This window comes from Charadrius vociferus, unplaced genomic scaffold (genome assembly GCF_000708025.1).
Source record: "Charadrius vociferus isolate BGI_N301 unplaced genomic scaffold, ASM70802v2 scaffold1196, whole genome shotgun sequence".
NCBI lineage: Eukaryota > Metazoa > Chordata > Aves > Charadriiformes > Charadriidae > Charadrius > Charadrius vociferus.
The window spans coordinates 300,659-324,725 of NW_009648977.1; the positions used below are offsets into that span (position 1 = coordinate 300,659).

The following is a 24,067-nucleotide window of genomic DNA, read 5'->3' on the forward strand; positions in this document are numbered from 1 at the left end:
TTGCATGATTTAGGGTGCCATTGGCAAGTGCAACCATTGCCAGGACCATTCAAGCCACAGCTCGAGCAGCTGCAGATCACTCTGCAATGTGTTTTTTGCCATCTGAAGGAATGCTGGGGGGCATCTAGTATCTGGCTTGACTGTGGCTTCTCATTCTTCACTGGGATCCTTTCACTGATGGATGCTGCATAATGTTTTTTTTTAAGAGCAAGAGGAAGCACATGGCAGAAAACTGGTAACAGAAATCCTACACAAAACCCTAATTTCCCGTGCCTGCTGCAGTTCCTTCAGTCCAGGACCAGCAAGGCAGTCAGATCCTGGTGATCATCAGCAAACTATTAGCAAATTGCTAACAATGCAATTATTTCAAGGATCCTTGAAACTGTGCAGGCAGAATCAATGAAGTAAAAGTGACTGCCAGAGGCTAAACCACACAAAACAGACTGAGAACAAGTGTAGGAACCAATAGTTTGTTCTGAGTACAGTATAGACACAGCTTCATAGTAAGACTAGCAGCTGTTGAGGATTTGTATTGAACAAAGGACGAGTGAAAGGACTTACTAAAACTCAACACAATACAATCTTGAAGGAGTACAGAACTCATCTATTAAACATGAGCAGCATACAGAGCGATTTAGTTTTTCGCAACAGAAAAGAGAAGGTAAGCAGGCCAGCTGCCAGCCACTGAACTGGGCTGAACTAGGAGTCCTAAAAGAGGTCCATTCTTGATGCAGCTCTTGCACTCTGCTAGAGGAGGTGGGGGATGCAAGGTGAGGGGGGGCAAAGGGGGCCTGATGGTGATACTGATCTGTGCCACTCTAAGGCAGCATTTCTTCACCTAGCCATGCATGCGTTGGTGCTGTTACTGTGCCTGCTGCCAGAATCCACACCTGCCACAAAACCAAGTCTTGTTTCAGGGAGCCAGGGTTTATGTTACCTGAACATACCGGTCGTCTGAATCTATACACTGATCCTAGAGTCCAGCTGCTGAAGGTGTTCAAGAACTCCATAAGGAATGGTGGGATTCCACATCCTGTAAGGGCAAATTCAGAAAGGAGAGAGATTTTAAGAAGAGTAGTTTGCTTCACAGTCTTTTTGGTGTATTTGGTATGTTAGTGATTTGTTTCGATTTTTTTTTTTTAAAGTTGCCTTTCCCTTTTGAATATAATTCTATAAAAGTATTAAAGCTATGGAACAAATGAAAACACATTTTCATTTAGAAGAAAGCAGTTCACTGCCCCATAACCTCCCTGACTCTGGTTATGGGACACATTACAGTCCTGTCTCCAGAACTGTTGTTTAGCTTTCTATCAAACTGCCTTCCCCTGAATGTGTACTGGCAGCTTCAGTCCATTTAACCTCTAACGGTGGCTGCTCATTGTTCAAATACAAGTCCTGCAGCACAGAGTAGGTCAGGTACTCTGGGAGGGTAGAAGATTAACAAAGGGACAGTCAATGTAAGCTATGCTTAAAGCAGGCCAAGCTTGCTTGCCTGGGACAACTGGGAATTAATGGAGCTGAAACCAGAGACAACATTTTTAACATTTCTATGACTGCCTTTGTATTTTGGTGATGTCTTTTTTTGTGCCTCTTATAAATCTGACAAATACAGAACACAGCTTTAGCATGAATTCTAACTCAATTTTCAGAACGAAGATACAGCAAACAGCATATCAAGAGACTTACACCAAGTTCTTTATATGGGGACATTTTCGTAGGCTCTCAGTCAGCTGCTGGGCTCCAACACCAGTTATTTTGTTATACTGAACACTGAGAGGAAAAAAACCACAATTTTGTTAATCCAGATCACATCATGCGATGGTGTAATCAAACATTTTATTCAAATTAAAAAATACTACATGGGTTTATCTGCAGATGGGGGAAGAAAGAAAAAGAAAAAAACCCAACAAAATAGATCCACGATTCAAATAAACTGTAATAAAATACTCAAAAGGTCAAACTGGAACTTCATTAAGCTAGTTCATCTGATGGATTCCTTATTCTATGTGCCCAAGGTCCTTCTCCAACTCCCCATGACCCTCCCATCTTAAAGCCTATTTTTCAGTTTTTGTGATGAACTTCTCCTTAATCCTCTCCAAACACTGACTATCTGGACTCTGCACAAAAGCACATTTTCCCTGTGAAATTTCCCTGAAAATTTCTTCCTCAAATTCTGTCTCCTCTACCCTGAGCATAGAAGATATGAATTTTCAGTATTCAAGCAAGTAAGCTTTCCTGGGCAAACTCAAAAAATTTCATACTCACTCTAGCACTCTTAAAGATGACATCACAGGAAGAACTTTCGCCAGTTTTTCTGCTCCAAAATCACAAATGCTATTATTGTATAAGCTGCAGAAAACCAAACCGGTATAGTCACAGTTGAATAATGGATAATGTAAAGAGATTTTATATTAGATCAAGGAATTTCAGATATGGTTGGTACATCTTAACTTTCAATTCATCCTTATCTATTTGCAGTTAATGTTCAAAACAGTTTCAAATTTTCTGTATCAAGCAAGGCAAATGGTCACATCCTTTCTTCAGCTAGCACAGCTACAGCAAAAACAGGTCTAGATTCTTAATGAATAATGAGAACATCTCTGTGTATATTAGATCAAATTAAAAATCTGCAAGAAAATGAAGCTCAAAGATTTGAGGCACAGCATTCAAAAGATTTCCAAGTGAGCAAATTATTCCAGAATTGCACACCATGGTTTCTGGCATTCCCTACTGAGACACTTCATTCAGGCCTACGCCAGATATTTTAATGAAGCAAGATGGACCATTTGGTCCCATATCAGTAAACACACACTACCTCGGAGCTGGCTTAGGGCTTCGCACTACGCTTAGCAAGCTCCACGTAAGCTTGCAGCAGATCATGGCCCTGGGTGCATATTTGTACAGGGTATTATTCATAAGTGGGTATTATGGATTGGATTTAAAAACCAGTAGTCCTCATTATATTCCTGAGATATCTTCTGCATGTCTACACAGGGTCATACATTTTTCTCCTCTTCTCTTTAAAGGATTTATGCAACAATGAAGTCAAAAGCTCGGCTGCTGCACAGTGTACATATTGGTTCCATGTTCGGTAACTTCTGACAGAGATAGCAAGGTACATTGTATAAAACAACTGAACAGGATACGAGTACTTACCTTAGTGTCTTTAACGAAGACAAGGAAGGAAGAGCTGTGGCTAGTTTCTCTGCACCCACATCTGTTATCTTATTCTGTGATAAGCTACAATAAGTGAGATGGCCTTGTTAGTTGAGCATGTTTATTCTAATTTATTACCATGTGGGGAAAATTCATTTTTTATGTCTTATTTTATATAATTTGGACAGTCTGTTTAGACCAAATGCAGGGAAAAAGACAAATTACGGCTCTTGAAGGGAAATGAGGAATTGCCATAGGATTAACCTATTTATCTAATGAATATACAGATTATATCCATAGACTCATTGGTCTTCCATGCCCATGGGTTAGTTGTGTCCATAACTGTTAACGCACAGTCCCTTAAGGCTCTAGGTTTAATCTATTTCTTTTCAAATTTTCCCTGAACTGTTAACCTTGCACTTACTTTAATGTTTCCAGTGATGTCAGGGTTGGAAATACTTCAGACAGACTCTTTGCTCCTTCATCTCCTATGCCATTTTCACTCAGAGCATCAAGGCTGGGTGACGACAAAGAGAGAATTAGCTTCCCTTTTAATCTAAATTTTTCCGGTTTATTCACCTCAGAGACCACTCTATCTTGAGAACCTCCTTCTCTGCAGGAGCCTCAATCAGCAAGAAGCATCACACACATTACAGCTTCTTTAACAAGCAGCTTTCTGCTTCCCAAATTTACAGACTAAAAAATTATTTTTTTACTAGTTGAATGGCTTGACCCATTTTCTTTGATATGCAAATGGTAGCACTTAATGCCTTGCTTCCACCATACACTGAAGATTATTAAAATGGTTATGAAATAGCTGTGTTCCAGCTATGCTGAAATGAGATTTCCTGTGCACACAGAAATACAGAACTCACAAAATCCAGCAGATGCTGTAAATCCCTGCCTAAACAGCACCTTCTCCAGATAGGGAGTATTAGAAATGAAGTTTTTCCTCATTCAAGTATCCAGATGGAAAGAGTTTCAGATAGCCACAATTTTAGATACTGGATCACCTTCTAAACTGACAGACAATGCTGGGATCAGTCGGACTCATTTCAATTTTAGAGCTTTACTGTTTTCCAAAAATATCATTAAAAAGCCAGATACAATACAGCCAAATGGCCAAAGGCTCTCTCAAAAGCCAGTAATCTTCCCACAGAGATGACAGCAGAATATTGACTATTGTTGTTCCAATGTTTCCAGCGTAAAGAAGCTTAAAATTCAGAGACAGCTGGTTTGTCATAGGTATAAGAGAATAAATAGTAACTGGAGTTCTTAAAAATGTTTCTAATATTGCTCACAGTAAAGGAAGGGACAAAAAGTGTGTGAAAATACATGGGCAGAACAAAACTAGATACAAGCTGAATATGGCTTTTAAAATATCTTTTACATGAATCAAATCCACAAAGGTCAATCTCTTACAAGTTCTACCAGAAGTTCAGAGTGTCCGTTGGCACCAGAAAGTGCACAGCACCAGCACAAATACTGAAGTTAACCCCCAAATTTAACACTGCTTCTGGTTCTGGAGGGAGCCTGTCCTCTCCTGTCGCAGACACAACTGTGAGTCCCTCAGAAACCGCACCATGAGGGAGCCTGGGGCTCAGGCATGTTATGGAGCTTGAATGAAGAAATAAGTAATCTGCAGACAGTGTCGATCAGTGTCATGGCATGAAGGGGGAGCACCCTGGGGGGCTCTGCACTAAACCTTTCCCACAAGCTTTTAACCACTGAGGAACACATGGGGAAGTGACTGAAGGGGTATCAAACAAACCACTACCAAGTGTTTTAAGGGAGATGAAGAGTGCTAGCTTTTAGTCTGCGGTTATATTCTTTGAGAGTTTTTGTTGTTCAGTTTGTTCATTAAACCAAGTAGTCTTGTTGGCAAATAAAATGTTTCTTGGGTACATGAGCTCCCCCATCATCAAGGGCTGCTGAGAAGCAACATTAGCAAAGTTAATCTTTAGCATTACTCACTCTAAATGACGAAGCGATGGAAATGCTGCAAGAATTTCCACAAGTTTTAGGAATCCCTGAAGGCCACATACTGGACCCAGCCTGGAAGAAAATAAATAGACATGCAGCAATTTTTTCACACGCTCAGAGACAGCATAAGTTATGAATTTTTAAGTACTTCCCCTGCAGCTCCAAATGCAAGCTAGTTTATACTCCTCAGAAGCAGCCATTCCCTACAATCTGCAGCAGGGATTTCTGCTTTGAAGCTTCCAGATGAGGACCCCACAAGGCTAAGGTCAGACAGAGCAGAGCTGCTTGCACAGAAGAAGTGGTACCCGCTTTTGCTACTTTTTTGTTACTCTTTGCAAGACTCATCTGACTTGTTTTAGATTCCTGTGTTTCTGTTCTTCTTTATATTTTTCAGGTTTTTAATTTTAACTATTCTGAAATTGGTAACAGAGATGAAAAAAATATTCTCCTCCCTGTCCCTGTCCCCCCCCAATTATTGGCAATTCAGGCTAACTTAAGATCAACATTTTACTGCAGCGTAAAGCATAAATTGAACTTTAATATTCCAGCTCCAAGCATTTGTCCCTCAGATGCTAACCTCATACTTAGAGTTTCCTTGGTATCACAGCAAGTTCAGACAAGTTAAAAGGATCATAATTTTAACAAAAAAAATAAAAATAAAGGGAAAGCAGGAGAGGAAATGAGAAGAGAAAGCAGCATAAAATCAGAAGTGAGGCCAAGCATAGCAGTTCTAGACTGGGTCAGATGTGAAAAGCAGGAAACAGATGAAGAGTTGATGAGAGTTCCCCCTTTCACTAGTGCAATTTCTGCCCGAATTAATTCACACACTGTAGCAGGATATTTTAAGCAACGGAATAGCCTTGGAGGCTACTTACAGTTTGTGGGGAAAAAATGAAATGTTACTACACCTAATTTTTAAAGTCAGTGTTTCCAAGTCAATCTTCCTTCTACCAGGAAAATGGTGCTAAATATTTTATTTGTGAGGCATTCTCTGACCTTATTCTCTCATGGCCTAAGCTCTGATAGGGCAGAAAATTACATCAGAAGACTCAGATAGAAAAGCTGAGCATTTCTGGGGAAAAAAATAATTCCTAGGTAGTTGCATCACAATCAAGATATTTTATACCCTGTGGCACAAGATCTACATCTTTTGATAAGGAGCTAACTTGTAAAATCAAACAAAAAACAAAACAAAAAAAAATTGATAGAACCATGTTGATCTATATCACTGCAGGAGCTAGAAATGACATTTTTTGAGTTTTGGCCATAACTTAATAAATCTAGTTGAGAAAAGCAAAATAGAAATAAATGGGGTTTACTTAATGCTTTACCATAAACTAACTATACATCAGTTCAATGACTGTAGCCAATTATCCATGTAATCATACATCAATCAATAGAGAGGTATATCACTTACGCAAATTCTAGTTTTCTGAGGTTTTTGATGGCAGGAATTTCATAGCTGCTGCAACCAGATGCATCTCGCACACTAAATAAATCACAGCAGAACCAGAGTATGAGAAGTACTTTAGCAAAGAAAACAGTGCTTTAAAATAATTTCTTAGTAAGTTTTTACAGGAAATAAACCACTGCTGCATTAACTGAGGAACCAGGAAACTTCAGAATAACATGCACCAACCTTTCTTTGTTCAATTAATTTCAGTCTGATAATTGACTTTCATAGTGCAGTTGTTTGCTCTTTTTCCAATAAAACTTAAAAATACATTCTTCTAAATGAAGTATTTTCAAACATGAAACTTATTTTGTGTATGTTTTGATCAACATACACTGCCCATATTAAAATTGATATCACTATTTTTATTTAAAAAAACCCAACCAAAATACTTTATTTATGCATGCTTTTAATTGCAACCAATCCCCTAGCCACATCATGAGCAGGGATGAAACACGGGGTTTATAGATCACACAACACAAGCTTTTCCTTTCTGAGCTAAAGGACTGACTCAGGTCATTTGTGACCGATGCAAAACAAGCCTTCATTTATGGCCCAGGTGCTACAGTGGGGGAGATCATTTAGCCCAAGGTATGTAACTGAAAGCAACTGGAAGATAGCATGCTCAGAGATAAAAAAGAAATCTGAAAAATAAGAAAGGCAGCTTGCTTTTTTATTGGCAGTTTTGATAAATATTCTGCATGGTGCTGTCATTGCTCTTCCCTGCCATGACGACCACCACACATCGGGGTAGGAAAACACTCTGAGATGATACAAGAGCTTGCCTTGCCTTAGTTACTTCTCCTTTGGACAAGCAGAGGACTTCATTCTCCAGCACTGTCAGTGAACCCCCATTTTCTTAAATCACTAGAATATTAAGACAACTTTTGATCATAAATGAGCCTACCAATTGATCATCTTCTCCTGCATCTCTACAAGGTCTGAAAGGTCACTGACGTCCTTCATTGTCTTTGCCTTAAAGGGATCAAGAACAAATTTCTCTGTTGATGCCCTCAGCAGTTCATAGTCTTTTGTTTGTTCTAAAGATTTCCAGAGCCTGACTGTATCACTGAGGGAGGCCCTGTGAAGGCACAAAACATATGAAATCAACAGATATGACCGCTGTTGTTGCATGGAAGTGTCATCTACATACAGTCCTATGAACAACACTACTATCTACAAAGAATGACCAACCTGAACGATGCCACGTTCTTTAGGCCAATCAAGTCTTTTAGCCCTTGCATATCAATGCTGCTGTTCCGCAAATCCAAGGAAAACTCTTTTCTTGACCTTTTTAAAATATAGTGCAGTACATGGATGTCAGGTGGTGTAAGAACTATGCCCAGAAAAGACAGGTCCGGCTTGAGCCTTAATGCCACATGCTGCAAAAGGTAATTGCTTTGTGTTTCATAAATACAATGTAAAAGATCGAGTAACCTCTCCGGACAGAGTTCATTTATCTGCAGCTTTCTAATATATTTCAAGAGTGTTTTCTGCTTCTTGGTTGATTGTTTTACATCCTTATTTGAAAGGGAGCAGAAGTAGGGGTCATCCTGGAGGAACCACAATCCGGCTAAAAATCGAGGCACTAAATCTAACCAGTTATAAGGTTTTTTCTTCTTGGATGGAAAGGACAGGTACTTTGTTAGACTTTTATCCTTGATCTCTTCTGCTAACATAAGGTGCAGCGCACCCAAGAAATTCTGAGTGACACAATCAGAGAATGTGCTCCCAAATTCCTCTTCTCCACTATCTGAATGCCTGGGGAATGCAAATGGCAAGAAAAATCCGTATTTCAGAGCAAACTCTTTAACTTCCTTAGAAGGAAGAAGATCACTTTTCATGGCACTTTGGTGCTTTTCTCCAAGATACCAGGCTATACGGGCCAGCGTAGCAAGACTTTCTTGATTTTGCATGGCTGTAACATCTGTTTGTGTAGGTATTATCTTTTGCTGAACAAGTTTCAGGAAGGCTGTAGTAAGAGTTGAAGGAAGGCTTTTCTCTCCCATTTCAAGTACTGCCTCACAGAGCAAACAAACAAGTCTACACATAAGAGGGCTGTAACAATGACTGAACAAGTACTCACTCTCTTTGATTAATTTCAGTGCATTATCACAGTAGGGTAATCCTTCAAAGTATTTGGTTATGTACAATTCTCTCTGCTGAGGGGAAAATCCTACTATTTCAATAGTCTTATCCACTTTGGACACATACTGGTACACCTTGTCTTTTGGTCTTGCTGTAAGTAATAGAGTACAACCGTTGAGTATTTTTTTTTGGATGAGACCTGAAAGGAGCTCCTTTATACTGCACAAGTCTTTTTCAGGCTGGCTGGCTGAGCAACGAGGAAGATTCTCATGATCATGCAACCCTTCAAAACCATCAAAAACCAGAAGGACTTTAGCAGGATTTTGCAATATATACTCAAAGATCTCTTTGCTTCCCTCTTGAGGTTTTACAAAAAATTCAAGAAGCAGATCCTTCAGGCTGTATTGCTTCTCAGGCAAGCTTATTTGTTTGCAGTCAAACCAAAATACAAATTCAAACTGAGAAAACTCTCCATTGGACCAGTCCTGGCAGATCTTCTGAACAAGAATGCTTTTGCCCCAGGATTTGAAATATTTGGCTTCTTCTAAGGGCTGCCTTTTCCTTCCCTTGCAGACTGCAAGTTACCAGCTCCTTTTCCATTGCTTTTACGTTATTCTTCCCAGTCTTGGTTTCAGTTTGGCTTTGAACAAGTGTCCCATCAATAAATAGGTGCTCAAGAGTTACTTCACGCTCCATGGCCACAGATTTGCACACATCCTGGAAATAATCCATAAGTGATGTACAAAAAGCTTCCACTGGCTCTAGAGAAATAAAAAGCACACACAAACTGAAGAAAACTGTCCACAAATTACAACATTGCATCAGGGTGGTTTAAATACATAATTGCAATATGGTCAAAATATATCAGTTCCCATAAAGCATGTAGGTATGGATTTATTCCATGCAACTGCAGGTACTTAAATTAGGAGTGTAGGCATAATAATTTTGGAGGTATCTATGCATATGATAAACCAGCTAAGTACACTAGCCTCTTAAGTAGGTAGAACAGCTAGGTATCTAAAGGTAGACAAGTCTAACATCTTAAAAACAGGAATTGTGCTCAAACACTCAGAACAGCTTCACAACTTGTTGAATGACAATTCTTACCACAAGTAGCTTTTCTGTATGATCAGAAACACAGAAAAATTAACGATAAAAGATGGGAAGTTTTAAGTTCAGGAGATCTAAACTCACTTGGTCTTTTGAAAGTTTCTTCAGAAGGAACTACGGGAACTCGGATGTCTTTGAACATTTCTAAACCTGGAGAAACAAATTATATACTTGAAGACACCTAGATAGTCGTTGATTCTGCTTTACTAATTTCAAAAATAAGATTAATACAAATTTTCAAGTTCAGTGCAACATAAACTATGTATCATCCAGAGAAAGAGATACTTTATTTTACAAGGGAAAGGAAAAAATCCTCACACAAATACAATTGATCTGACAAGAACTGTTGCAGGCAGTATGACACCAAACAAGATGATAGCTGTTCCGACAGCTGTATGAAGCAGAAGACCTATCACAACAAGGTGACATCCACTGTTCTTTGCAAATGTCAGTGTTTTGCATAAATTCATGCTCACACATAGGACTTTGTTATGTCATCAAAAGCAACGGCTTCCTTTTGTTAATCTATACCCTGTGACCAAGAATTAAGGATGAAAGTCACAGAGAAGTGACTATCAGTAACAGAAATTACCCATAACTCTTCCTGATGATATACTGTCACTGTCCCATTTTCTTTCTTTTTGCCTGTTTGTTTTCAAACTACTGCAGGCCTTTGCACTTGATCAGATGAGCAGTGCCTGCCATACACAAAGAAACTGGGAATTTTTCAGAGAAAGCATATTTTCTACAGACTGTTAATGACAGAGTACCAATTTTGACAAAACTTTTGGTAGGAAAAGCTTTGCAGACACAGGACAGAATTTAAATTGACAGAGACTAACAAACCCAACCTTGTCAATAGTCTCATAGTAACCACACTCAGCAGAGATGTGGAAAAAAACCCCAACAAAACAGGTTAATCTCCCTAGATTTGTACAAATCTGTTTATTACCATAATATTTCGTTCATCTTGATGTAGAATGCAGTTAAAAAAAATACAAATCTTAAAGTTTCAGAGATCTGGAAATCAATTCCTACACAGCGTGCCAGCAACAGGCAGAATGGTTAGAGTTCAGAGTTGCTTCTGGCAGAATTCTAATAAGCAAGTCCTTTTTCCAGTGAAAGAATACATTTCGTATAGTGATAGTTCTCCTCCTTGCAGAAGAAAAGTCAACTTACGATATTAAATAAAGAGGGGACATACCTGTTTTCAGGCAAGTGTCTGGTTTTGGTTCATTATTTATTTTATTAAACAAAAACAACAGAATGAAAAACCAAGAAAAGCTGTAATGACACATTTAGATGGGAAGCAGCACTGGACAAATCAATCAGGTGTTAATTTTTTTAAAAAGGAAAAGAGACTGGCTTGGTAGCTTATGTGCTAATTTTTCTGCTGCATTTGAAATTCTGAGGTTTGTGATATGCTTGTATATATTGTGCTGCTGTAAATCAGTTGGAATTATTAGTATTGTGTATTCGCAGAAACAGTATATACCATTTACTAACACTTCCCCAAAGCTAGGGGCATTTGCCTATTAATCCCCACTTTAAAATTTTTCTGGTTTAGGTGGTGTTAGCCACCAGAGGGCAACAAAACACTTAAGCAAGCTGCAAGCAGCTATAATCGCCAGGGCGCACAGAGATCAAAATAAATAACCGCTGAAATCAAACTCCCCATTCTAACAGCTGTCTAAGGGCTGGAAGAAAAGTGTCAGAGGAAAGTTTGCTACCACAGGTGGGACTGTTACACCCTGAACAAGGTTCCAATTTCTTTGTAAGCCTTTCTGTATATTAGGCTTCCGTATCATTTAGTTACTTAACTAATTCATCATCATTTTGGTTTTGGGGCATCCATGTGAACTGACTGCAGTCTGGCCTCCAGCACAGAGCACTGAAGATGCTCAGGCCATGCCAGTACCAGCACAACTTCCACCTCTGATGGTGCTCAAACACACTAGGCTTTTGTATTGTTTTAACTAGACAAGAAGACTTCTTCCAGAAACTCTACTTCACAGCAAACACAGTGGACCGGCTACTAATACGTAGCTGGAACTCTATCTCTACAACCCTTTACCTGCTCTGAATGTTGGACTACGCTAAGCAGCCAGTGATCAATACAAAGGAGGAAATGCCATTAATTTTTATTTTCCTCAGTAAGGTCAATATGAGTAAAGTCTGGAGGGGAGAATTGGTTTTGGGTACAAGCAATACGCTCCTTCTCCCAATCCAAAGTACTGCATATATAAAAATTCATTTCCTACTTACCACATAAACTCACTGGAAAACTTGGAGATATCAATGAGTCTGTGGAAGAAGTCAGCACTGGAAAGTAACAAATGATAGTTTTCAGCCCATTGTAGCTATCAGTAACTGAAATGAGGGAACTCAGTACTTTGTTGACAGCATTGATTTGCCAGTACTTTCTGCCTATTTATGTGGATAAAAGGTTATTGCTCTTACCTGGATATATCATAACATCTGATGTGCCATTTCCAAGAACGAAGTTCAGTATCTGCTGAGGAGGATCTGCAAAACCTGTATTCTCTTGGCTCCTTTTCACGCTGACAGGTAGACACTCTGGTGCTGAAGATCCTGAAATGAGTGCAGAATAATGACTCTTCTGTTTTTAAAGGCTCCTGGTTTCTAAAGGTTTCTGAAAAAGAAAAAGCTTTCTAAGAGCTGCTTATCCTTTCTGGCAGCTTCTGGGCAAATATTCTCAGTGGAGAGTTTATAAACCAGAATTCATAGCATCACATGAGCTCCACAAAATCCATTAAACAAAAACTCTTTAAAGGTATGATGAATGTGAAATACAAGGGATTGCCCAGCTTTTAGACTGCTGATTTTCGATAGTCTAAGGAGAAATTCTATTAACATAAGGAAAAGCACTTAAGGCAAAGTATGTAAATGGACCAGAGAGCCAGAAGAGAGGAAGTGTGTAAATATGTTGTATCTGAATTAATTTTACCATCCTTTGCACTACATCTTTGCCATGTAATTGCAACACATGCAGCTTGTCCAAACAGATAGCAAGCAGCTTCCCTCTGAACCTGCACTGGGAATTTTTTTTTGTTGATGCAGTGCTTGCAATTTAATCAGCCATAGCTCTGAGTTTCTGTAAGTGTGACAGAATTTCTTCTGCTACTTTGTGCTGTTTCAGCTAGCATCAGATACTTCAAGACTTCTAACTTATCCACTGCTTTTTGGTTCCTTTCCAGCATAGACTTAACAGCAAAAGGTGTTGAATTGTGTCTTTGTCATTAGCACTTGCCAGGGTACCCTGAGCACCCTCTGCCACAAAACATGATCAATGTAAGGCGGCTACACAGCCCATCACTTGGATTAGTACTCAGTTTTTGTGAACAAAATTCCAACCTAGATTTTGCTCTACTATGGCAAATATAATTATTCCACAGTTCTTTACAAACCTTTGGATGAAAAAGAAATTGGAAGTAACCCAAAGTTTATTAATGAAAATTTTGTCATTTCCTGTTCTTAAGAGAAGTAAGTAATTATTGAGATTAGCATATAGTAAATAACTCTGTTCTGTTGTTTATTAACCTGCACTTCACCAATTAAATGAAAGACTCACTGTATTTCATTAGGGACAATGCACTTTTAATTTTCCTTGAATATTTTTCATTCTTTTAGTGAGTGCCACTCTTGTAAGTGATTCATTGAAACAGGTGCCATGCATGTTTTCCCTGCCATTGTTCATGGTCAATGCCCAGATTTACAGGAGATTTTTCCCCTTGTATAAATCAACCTGTGTGCAGGTGCACACCTATAGCTGTACTGTACATACCAGGAATTATGAAACTTCTTTCCAACGCATTGGTAGCAGGAACAGAAAAGGACACATGCTGGTTAGTTGGTGAGGTGGAGCCAGCTGGATGGCTGATGAGAGGCATAGCTAAAAAACTTCCATTCCCTGCAGACACTGCAGGGACTTCCACTAGAAAACAAGCAAAACAAAAGGGGAAAGTTACTTCATTGCTAGAAGTTAAGGCGGCCAAAGAAGAGATCTCAATAGATATCATAAACCACTTGATTCTGATCAGTTGTGTTTTGATTTTCCAAAAGCAAGGACAATTCACACTAGCTTTCTGACATTTACTTAGGTCTCAATCTAAAATGTATTTATGAAATTCTGTAGTAGATCACTTTGTTCCCCCATAGTTCACTCTTTTCATTTTCTTTTTCTTCATTTTTCCTGGCCTGCCTTCTTTCTAGAAACCTTCAGATGTGTTTAGATGTAAACATAACACAGATTAAACATAGATGGCTGACAGATAGGACATAACAAGGTCTTACATTGGCTGTACTGTTTCCCAAGCATGGTTTGTTACCTTAATATTGCGCAAGATTAGAGAGGCCCAAGTACAATAAACTGGGGACCCTGACTCTCTACTTAGACACTGCAGTGCTTGTAAGGATAACTAGGCTATGTTAAAAGGATTTCCCAAAGAACAGTCACAAACACCTGAATTGAGATGCAACTTGCCTGCAGGATTTGTTTTTTTCAAGAGGAGGACAAATGGGGAGGGAGACTCATGTGCCTTGCATGATTTCATCTGCTCATCAAAAGTGTCTTAGAAATTAAGTAAGACACACTTGCTTATTTTGAACTAGTGTGGTAGTTTCCCTGGTTTTGCCACACCCTTCTTCTCAGAGTTGGTTTTGCTTTTCTTTCTCCCTCCTGTCTAGCAGCAACAATTAAGTCTCTTTTTCATTACTTTCTGCAGTCTGATGTTTTATCAGGAGCTACAAACCTGTGTGGGTTTTGCGCCACTAAAGTGCACGCTGTCATCTGGAATGCAAGCTCTTTACGCTGGAATGTGTTTACGTTGTTTATCAGGAACTGATGTATTATTTTGCTATAGGAATCTTTCACTTTTACTGTGGTATAAAAACAGACTTTAAGAAGTGTTTTTTGGTGTGTGTGTAAATCTGCATATGAATTTCCCATGTAATTTCCTATCCAAGGATTGTTGCATTGCTACAGTCAGGTAAGATCAAGTACTGCTATAGCTAGCCACAAATGGTTGGGCAAATCTAAAGTTTAATTTCACTCAATTTCTTTGAAAGAATCTCATCCTTGGCTTAACACTCTGAACTTTAGTACACATTATCCTCTTTACTGTAGATTGTCTTACACTTCTGAAGAGCTGATGCATTTGCCTTTGCAGGATCATACTGTTACACTCATTTTATGAGAGGTTAAATAAATTTCTGATTTTGTCATGAAGCTCATCTTTCTGTCAATTAGATTTTTGTAGCCAGCACATATACTGCCTTATGTATATACTCCTTCCCTCAGCACCTTCATTGGATCAGGCAAGGTAGAGAGAGTGATACTATTCTGAGCACTTTCCGGAAAAGGGTAGTTGCAGCTTTATAAAGCATCTGTTACCTCTACAGTGATACTGTAGACTTGAATGCAAGTTCTATAGGGTGAGGCATTTTTACCGGCTTTGTTTTGTTTTCTTTTTAAATAAGGAACTGATGTGCCATTTCCTTATTGAAAACTCATTGTTAGCGTAGCACAAACACAGGCTTTAAAAAGTGCCAGACCTATAAAGGAATTTAAGCAGATCAAAGATAAACCACCTTTAGCGGGTACTAACTGCCAGGAACTTTACACGTGTCTGAATAACTACAGCCAGCAGGTACCAGTTCAGTAGGAACTCTGATTACATTTCCAGATTCATCAAATGTATTTTTCCACTGCCAATTCTGCCCAATCTCCCCAAGAAGTCCACATGAACACTGGAAAACCAGCTTGGGTCACAGTCCCAGTGCATGTGCGTGCCCTCTATGACTTTCATCCAGTCTATGCCACTTCCTTAGCAATTGCTGGCTTGAATTTTGCTGAAGCGCAGTGACATGATCCAAGCACTCTCTGGATGGCTCTCTAGGTTACACACTGGTTTTGGCTGCCATCCTGATATGTACATGGCTCATGGGGTTTGGTACAGTCGGAGTTACCCTCAGAAGGCTTGGGAAGTGTGCTAGCATACAGTAATGCATACCTCACTTCAAAACACAGTACAATATATTCATCCAATGGTGATGGATCTCACATGGATTTTGGAAGAGTAGTTTGTTGCTTTCGCTATGCCAGAGACACCCATTTGGGCTACAGCTGGCCAAGGACTTTAACACCAGACTACACCTAGGGAACAAGCTACAGCCTGCCTGCTGGCCATAGGTACTGCCTTTGTAGATGGTCTAACAGCATGCAACACCTAGAAATTTCCCTTTCTCCCATTCTTACTTTGGTTTAAAGGACTGCATCGCAGGGGCTGAGTGAAGAAGCCATCTCTTCACAGTTATTATTTTCACTAGGATGTTTCACTGGGTTTTCAGAAGGCGTCACACTTAGAAGAAAAGAGGATCAAATCCAGGAAATGCCCAACTGTGGCCTGAGTCACATGACCCATCATAAACAAAAGGCGTACATGATAAATATTACAAAATTTGGCACTGACCCAATTCTCCACTGTTCTGCTTTCTTCTCTCAGATTTAGAAAAGTTCAACTGTGCTGATGCTGATGCTAAGGAAGTAATTTTTCTATCACCTGGCAGGAACGTGTGCTTTTGAAGCATAAGGATCCAATTGTTTCCAGGCTGCCATGTAGTTGGTCCTAAGATACACAGTTTAATAACTCCTGATAAGAGGGCACAGATTTGTTGCATCATGAATTAGCCAGAGGTATATAGTAAGAACGTGATTCTACAGTGATTTCTACTCTGCTGGAAGTAGAAACATGAAAATGCACGATGATCCTGTATCATCAAATCTATGACACCAAACTTTCCCTAGAAGATAGAGTTACAATACCTAACCAAGGGTGAGACTTTAGGACATAAGACAATATATTTTCAATAATCTTTTTCTATTCAGCCGATAACTTACCAATTTTCTTGTATTTGGGTTCTGAAGCTTCAGAGCAACCCTCTGCAGAGCCCAAGAAGGCTGAAAGAAAGAAAGGTCATAGTAAGTGGTAAAAATTGAACCAGTTTGGTAATCTTAAGTTTCCACCATGGAAATTTATTTTAACTTTTCAAAGTAGAAGGGCGCGCTAACAGTTCTAGCCCAGCTATTTCAGAACTGTACAGGTCCCATGTATAAAACATGAATGTGAAGAGCCTCATGAGATTTTACTCTTACAGTGAAGTTTCAATTAGGCTGCAGATTTTTGTGCCAGTAATCAAAGATTTTTGCTGCTGTTCTTGCTATTAAAGAGGAAATCATTCAGCTAATGCTTGCTAAGCTATTGATACGCTGAAACCAAAGCTAACACTGATGATAAAAAAAGGGAAGAACTATAACATGCTTATTGTCATGTTACAGGACAACAAATTCTGCTAATTGTAAAGAATGTGCGTGGGGGAGTTGTTTTCATTTCCAGCCTACACAGGATAAGTAAAGTCAGAGGGAGCACATCTGGTTGTATAAGTGAAGAACTACATGAGAGGTGCATTGAGGCTGTGTTAAAACCAAAGCACTGTAATGCAAACTTGGAATTCAAACACTACAGCCTTTCAAACTCTTACTGTTTTTCACTTACTTCGTTTGTGACATTTCTGCATCCTTATGTCAGTAAATTTCTCAGTATTTTCAGCAGCCATTTCATCCAAAATAAGGTTCCCTGCTAAAAACATGAAATATTGCCAAATGTCAACCTTTGTTCTCCTAGAAAAATTATAGAAAGAGGCAAAAGCAAGAGAAATGCACCAACAAGGCAAAGATAAAATATGCTCCAAATAAAAGATGAAAAACAAATAATGCAATAAAACACGTATCCAGATTGATATGATTTAGAAAGCCCACAGAGCTCTGAATGCAGACTCTGTTGGTCTGTTTTAGTTTCTGACCTGCAAAATATTAATCTACTGTCAAAAATTCAGTGGCTAATAAAGCATAAATACTCTATGCTCTGATGATAACCAAAGGATAAAACATCACAGCTGTATCACAGTGATCTCAGTACTAGTGAAGTTACTCACTCATTTTGTACATGAAAAGGATTAGTTCCTTTAAGAGACAGAGCAAAGGGTTCTAAACAGATTTTAAATTTTGTGTTGTAAGAACTGTGAATTTATCCATACCATTCTTCTGCTGGCAAATACTTAAGTGTAAGGATGAGGGGTAAGGCTTTCAAACTGCAAGAGGGGAGATTTAGAATAGATATTAGGAAGAAATTTTTCACTATGAGGGTGGTGAGACACTGGAACAGGTTTCCCATGGAAGCTGTGGATGCCCCATCCCTGGAAGTGTTCAAGGCCAGGTTGGATGGGGCTTTGAGCAATCTGGTCTAGTGGAAAGTGTCCCTGCCCATGGCAGGGGGGTTGGAAATTTATGATCTTCAAGGTCCCTTCCAACCTAAACCATTCTATGATTCTAAAAGTACTAATACTGCATCTTCTAAAACCAATATAAATTTTGCCATTAGGTGCAAAACCTTGCAAAATGCTAAACACACCAGAGAGCAGTAAAAAGCATTTAAAGAATCACATGAGCTTCTTGTAGCTAGAGTTGTCCTAGGTAAGGACTGATCTTTGGTCCTTATTCCAAATTACTTTGCCCAAACATAACACAGGATATACAGATATTCTGTGAATCTTTCTGCTCCTACAGATTTCCCAACAGCCACATATTAATATATATATTCTAAAATAGTAAACAGCTGCTTTTATGCAACTACCAAAAGTCAAACAATTATCTCTGGTCAAGCACTGAATGAAGGAATCATTTACTATGTATATATTATACCATTGCTGCATTGATCAGGGAGAGAAGCAAAATTTGGCATGCTTCCTCAAGCAGCTCTGTGCATCCTGGACAGAAATAAGTGTGCATGAACTTAATTTATACGCATGCTAAGTCCTCTGGGTGGGTCAGGTTTAATGAACTTATGTATATCCATCTTGTGCTCAGAATAAGTCTGACGCTAATTGAGGGCATATACTGCACTAGGCAGTTAAGCTGTGCATACACTATGGCCACGGTGACGTGATCAGCAACTTGGTCAGAGATAAAACTGCCATTTTTGAGAAAGGTCTGAAAAAAATACAGAAAATCCTCAAAGTTTGCCATGAAAATCCTGGGACACAGTTCCCAGGCGGAAAGAAGAGGATACCAGATGTATAGAAATCTTACTAGTGTTCAAATTGTGGGCATGAAGTACAGTGCAGGTGTTAGCCAGAACACTGATATGGAGAAAATGAATCTTTTCTACATAAATCTTACCAAAAGTGTCTTCCACCTGCTTCTCCTGCTGATCTTTGAGCACATATTCTGCTAATTCAGCTAGCAAGGAGGGAAAAAAAGAAACACAGTAATGACACAGTAAATTTCAGAGTAAAACTCTTGTAAGCTTACAGTCATTAACAGAATTCTGAAGAATAAGTGAAATTGAAGAGTTAAATTAGGTTTTTCTTGTAAATAGTTGTTCAGGAAATAAAGAACATGAGAAAGGAGAAGTTGAGACGGGAAGTATTAAGCAGAAGGAGCCATTAATAGAGAGATTTTCCCCCAGCAACCACAAGCTGCTGTTCATCTGTTTCCCCACAATGCACAGGTTTAGGTGCCCTGGCTAGATCTACCATGCATGAGGGAGAGGCCACTTGAGTATACACCACTGCTTTAGACTGAAAATAGAAGTGTAAGAAATAGCTATAGCAATTGATTGGAAAACAATGATTTAAAAAACAAAAATTGCTTTCATACCTATTCTAGCATAAGCTTCGACAGTGTTGGAACAGAGATACAATTCATCCCCATTTTCAGCATTTTCCATCGTACACAGGAAATCCATATTATTGAACTGATCATAGTTGCTGGCATCAACTTCAGGATCTAGAATTAAAAAAGAAGTACACACAGGCTCAATAATACCATAACCAAGGAGTAAAAAAAGCAGATAGCAGGACAGGCAGAAAAGACAGATTTGACACTTCAGCATAAGGCTTTGGCTCTTCATTGTATGTTGCCTAAGTAGGAACAGAACTGAACTCTCAGTAAGTTACAGTCACCCAGAAATCAACACTTTTCTTTTGCTAAACTCTGAGACTTCGTCTCTCCTAGTAAACAAAACAGTTCCAGAATCTGTTCTATGACACTAAGGCCTACACACATGGTCCAGACTCATTCATGCCTTTAAACTTTCTTATTCTTCAGGATATGATGGCATCATCCACATTCACTGTTCAGAACGATGCTGAGCCCATGCTAACGCCTGAACTGCAGCTACAAATTTTCTGTGAAGCTGCTAGTTGGCCACAGCCAAAACCATGCCAGGGACCATGCTAACATCTTCACAGGAGAAATATCCAGCTTCCAATAACTGGCGCCATGTCCTGACAATATTCAATTTACCTGCATCATCTCAGACATTGCTAAGGCTTAGAAGTATTCAAATTGGTGAAACATCGCTGATATAACAAAAGTCAGTCCTTGATCCCAAATTCATCCTACTTTCAGTCACTGAGCAAGTGAGGCCACAGGAGTAAAGAAACACTCCTGTGGGTGTTATTAAGAGTCAGTAGCTGACAGACCAAAGCTCAACCTGGGAAATAATGAATCACAAAGATGATTCCAGATTCTGGTGCTCAGTTCTGCACTGATTTGCCCATGTACCCGCTGACACCGGTCACTCATGAAAGCAACAAGGATGCAAGGTGGTATCCTCCAATTGGGTAACGTTTTGTACCTATCTGGCACAGAGCTATAGGACTTCATTACTGGCATACATCTGTTTTTCTCCTTTCATTGCCACTCTCAACCCACAGGCCAGCTCATTTCTTTAAAATAAGCTCAGCTATTCCTCCACAACACAGTCTGCAGCACAGATACACTTTCATACTTTTAAGCCAGCAAACTCAGGGAGAGCAGAACGTTCCATGCAAATTCAGGAGCAGGAAGCAGAGCCAGGGCAACATCCTGGTCTGATCACCTGTAAGAACTTATGTGCATGAAACTATCACCTTTATGCCCTGGCCCTTCTGCATTCTCCTCTGTCACAGAATCATAAAAGCATTGGTCTGTACCCCTAAAAGCGTCAGGTAATGAAAGTCCATTGCGTTGATGCCTTAGGATCTCAGAAGGAAATGAAATGCTACTTTGCTTGCCGGATGGCTTCATCACAAACTCATCTAAAAGTCTCTGTTTTGCAAAGCTTTTGGCTTGAAACTACGAGTGTTGACAATTACACTTGACCAGCTTACAACAGGAACATTTGCAAATAAACTACTTACAGGTATGATATCCAAACCGAAGACATTACCCTTACATCTTGATGAGTGACGTGTATAGTATGCTTTGTTAGACTCACTGAGCAGGAAGCTGTAAATACGTACCAGTTTTACAAACACGATAGTTTCTGGAAGCAGACACTATTTTATATACAGATACAGAAAAGTTAGCATATCATAAGACCAAGTGTCTGCTGAATTTAGTCCAGCCACCATGATAAACTGCCATTAGATGGCTACATAATTGAAAGGAGATGGTAATAACTTGTGGCATGATGACTAAACTAATCAAGCAATTTTTAGTGTTTTACTAACCTGCAGAGAAGTCACCATCTTCATTTCCAGATGACTTAGGATCAAGGAGAGTATACAGATGCAATGGATCGATATCACTGTGCAGCAAATCAAGATATCCATTTTCAGACACAAATGCTGAATCCATGATTTGTTTCTTGCTGTCTGAAATCAAATTGCAAAACAGTTAGCTATGACAAAACCACAGCTGTTGTCAGTCAAAACTACAAGTCCTGCACTGTGGCTTTCTGTTGACAAGACATTGAGATCTCAAGGCTGTGAAACTGGTATTGCTTACCAAGTCTTGCATTGAGTTATAACCCTGAGAAACTTAAATTTACAGATCCAGATACAGCTGTCAATGAGACTTATCTATTTTTCACTGCAATCAGGGAAGTGGGATACTGCAGTCTCACTACCTGGACCAAAAGTGCCAAGTATTGAATAAGTCACAACTCCTGTATCTTTATAAGGGTATAAATGATGCAAGCACTAATGATCCAAATAATTTACTCCGCCATGATATTGAGATGCCAGCATGAAATGAACAACCAGCAAAATTTCCAGATCATATCCTGTTAAAATAGGTGTCCACACACCACGACGACGAAAAGTTTCAGCTTGGCATCAAGCACCACAGTCTGCAGTGAAGTATAGCTATAATACGGCTCTCAAATATTCTGCCTTTAGCAGAATGTCATTAATGTCCCTGGATGCAAATGTCTACTCTCCTGAGGTGTGCAAATGTGGAGCAACCTGCTGTACCAAGAAGTCTACCTGCAACATGAAAAGAGAAATACAGCTAACAACACAACTCAGACGAAAGAAGACCTAGTCAAGCACTACCACATTTGTTATAAACAAGTCTTCATTCCTCTTGCCCCTCTATGGGGTTGTCCCTCTGAACAGCTTGGAAATGGACCTCTCTGCATTCTGCTGCAGAAGACACCGGAATCTAGAGCCAGAACTTAGAAGAGCGGGTGGACACAGTAAGGTCCCACAAGTAGGAATAACCTACACTTAGGTAGTTCTTTTTCATGTTATGTGGCCTCATTACGTTACCAAGATTACAAAAATTTGATATTATTGCCTGCTGTGCTATGAATGGAAAGCAGATGTTGACAAACCTGGATGAGAACCGAGAATGATGTTATAAACATACCAGATTAAACTTTCATTCTGTGGCAATATTTTGCTTTGCCCCTTCCTTTGTTGAATTAATGTAAAATCTAAACTGAGCGGGGCCTTTCAGAATGCCAGGTTGCCAGACTTTGTGAATAATGCTGTTTGAAGGACCTCTGAATCAATATAATTTTGGGGTTAGTGACAGAGAAGTAATTGGGCAGAAGCCATAAAGGGAATACAAGACAGATCAATGCATCACTCCAAGCTCGGTGATTAGTAAACTACTTGATTACAGCAGACAAAGAAAAAGTCAAGTCCTATGGAAAGAATAAGAGTAGGCCTACTTATCTTCCTGGAAATACTAAGCTTTAACTAAGACAGTCATAAGAGCTTTTGTTATTTTAAACCTTTCTTTCAATAGCATTTTCCTGTGGATAAATACATAAGCAATGCAAAATATTTTCAGCTACAATGGCCAAGAAGTCAGGAAACAACCAACAGGAAGTCTTGCCGGTGCCAAGTCCAGCTAGAGAGCTGAAAACTAGAATGTAACAGGTGCTATAACCCAGGAGTGAGAAACATAGCCTTCTACTTTGGGAAGAATGAAGATTGCCACTCTTTCAAAAATTAAATATTTGATTACTTGTGTTTTTTGTTTCACCAGTTTGAATGTCTCACAGCTTACCCCCTTTTTTCTTCATTACTTTGGTTTTGACGCAAATCTATACATAGATGTCTTTCGATTGACTACACTGGATTTGGGATGCTGCGGTTTCTTTCTGTAGCTGAACCAACAAATTCTTGATAGCAGCTGGGCTCTGCTGCATTAAAATCATGGTGCCACCATGGAAAACACTCTGTCCAAGGGTGCAGGAAAAAAGAAGTCAGTTTTCGAAAGATGAAGTGTTCTACACTGAGAGCACCAGAGGCAAGGAGAACTACATCTCAGGGAAAATGAGTGTTTTGCTGCACGTTGTAACTGATGCACGCAAAATGAAACTAAACATTACCAAGGTTGTTTACAACAGCAATTTCTTTCCTAGGGCTTCCCCCTTTTTTCACAGCATCCCAGCAGTCCCCTGTCTGGAACCAAAGATGAATAAGCTCTGCAGTGCTCAGCACTTTCTCTGTTGTTTCATACATGATTTTAACTTAGTTTACTGATAATACATTCCCTCTGGGGTCCCATACAGTACTGCCAAAATGGGCATTTGGCACTTTTTCAGATCAGAGCACTAAAATATTTCATAACAATTTCTGTGCTAGGGGTGTGAACGCCAGAGCCAGCTCTCAGTGGGAGGAAGACAGACCCCGCACAGACCTGCGAGACAAAGGACTGAAGTCCCCAGAGATGCCTGCGCTCCCTTCACAGCAGGCCTCCACGCACAAAGTGCGTGTGATGGGCAGGGGGAAGACAGGATGTGCTTCCGAATATATTTCCACGCCGTTCAGAAAGTTCAATCCTTTGTTGTGTGGACACTGGTGAAGACAGATTTTTTTTCTTTAAATCTTTAAAGAACTGCTCCTTTCACCAGCAGCCTATTAACTCCAGCTGCATCACTATATTTGGTAGACCTGTGTTCCCTTTGTATTACCTCT

At 39.4% G+C, this 24,067-nt stretch overlaps 1 protein-coding gene across 1 annotated transcript in view; it reads right to left on the reverse strand.

The window, feature by feature from the left end:
* Positions 1-5,126: 5,126 nt before the first annotated feature.
* Positions 5,127-24,067, reverse strand: part of CIITA (class II, major histocompatibility complex, transactivator) — a 26,305-nt gene continuing 7,364 nt past the window's right edge. The window contains 14 exon segments of the mRNA XM_009887746.1: positions 5,127-5,211; positions 6,557-6,628; positions 7,500-7,673; positions 7,787-9,199; positions 9,201-9,441; positions 9,875-9,940; positions 12,056-12,112; positions 12,251-12,382; positions 13,596-13,745; positions 16,710-16,769; positions 17,365-17,448; positions 19,047-19,106; positions 19,527-19,655; positions 21,365-21,508. Of these exon segments, the coding sequence (XP_009886048.1) occupies positions 5,127-5,211; positions 6,557-6,628; positions 7,500-7,673; positions 7,787-9,199; positions 9,201-9,441; positions 9,875-9,940; positions 12,056-12,112; positions 12,251-12,382; positions 13,596-13,745; positions 16,710-16,769; positions 17,365-17,448; positions 19,047-19,106; positions 19,527-19,655; positions 21,365-21,508 (2,867 nt within the window).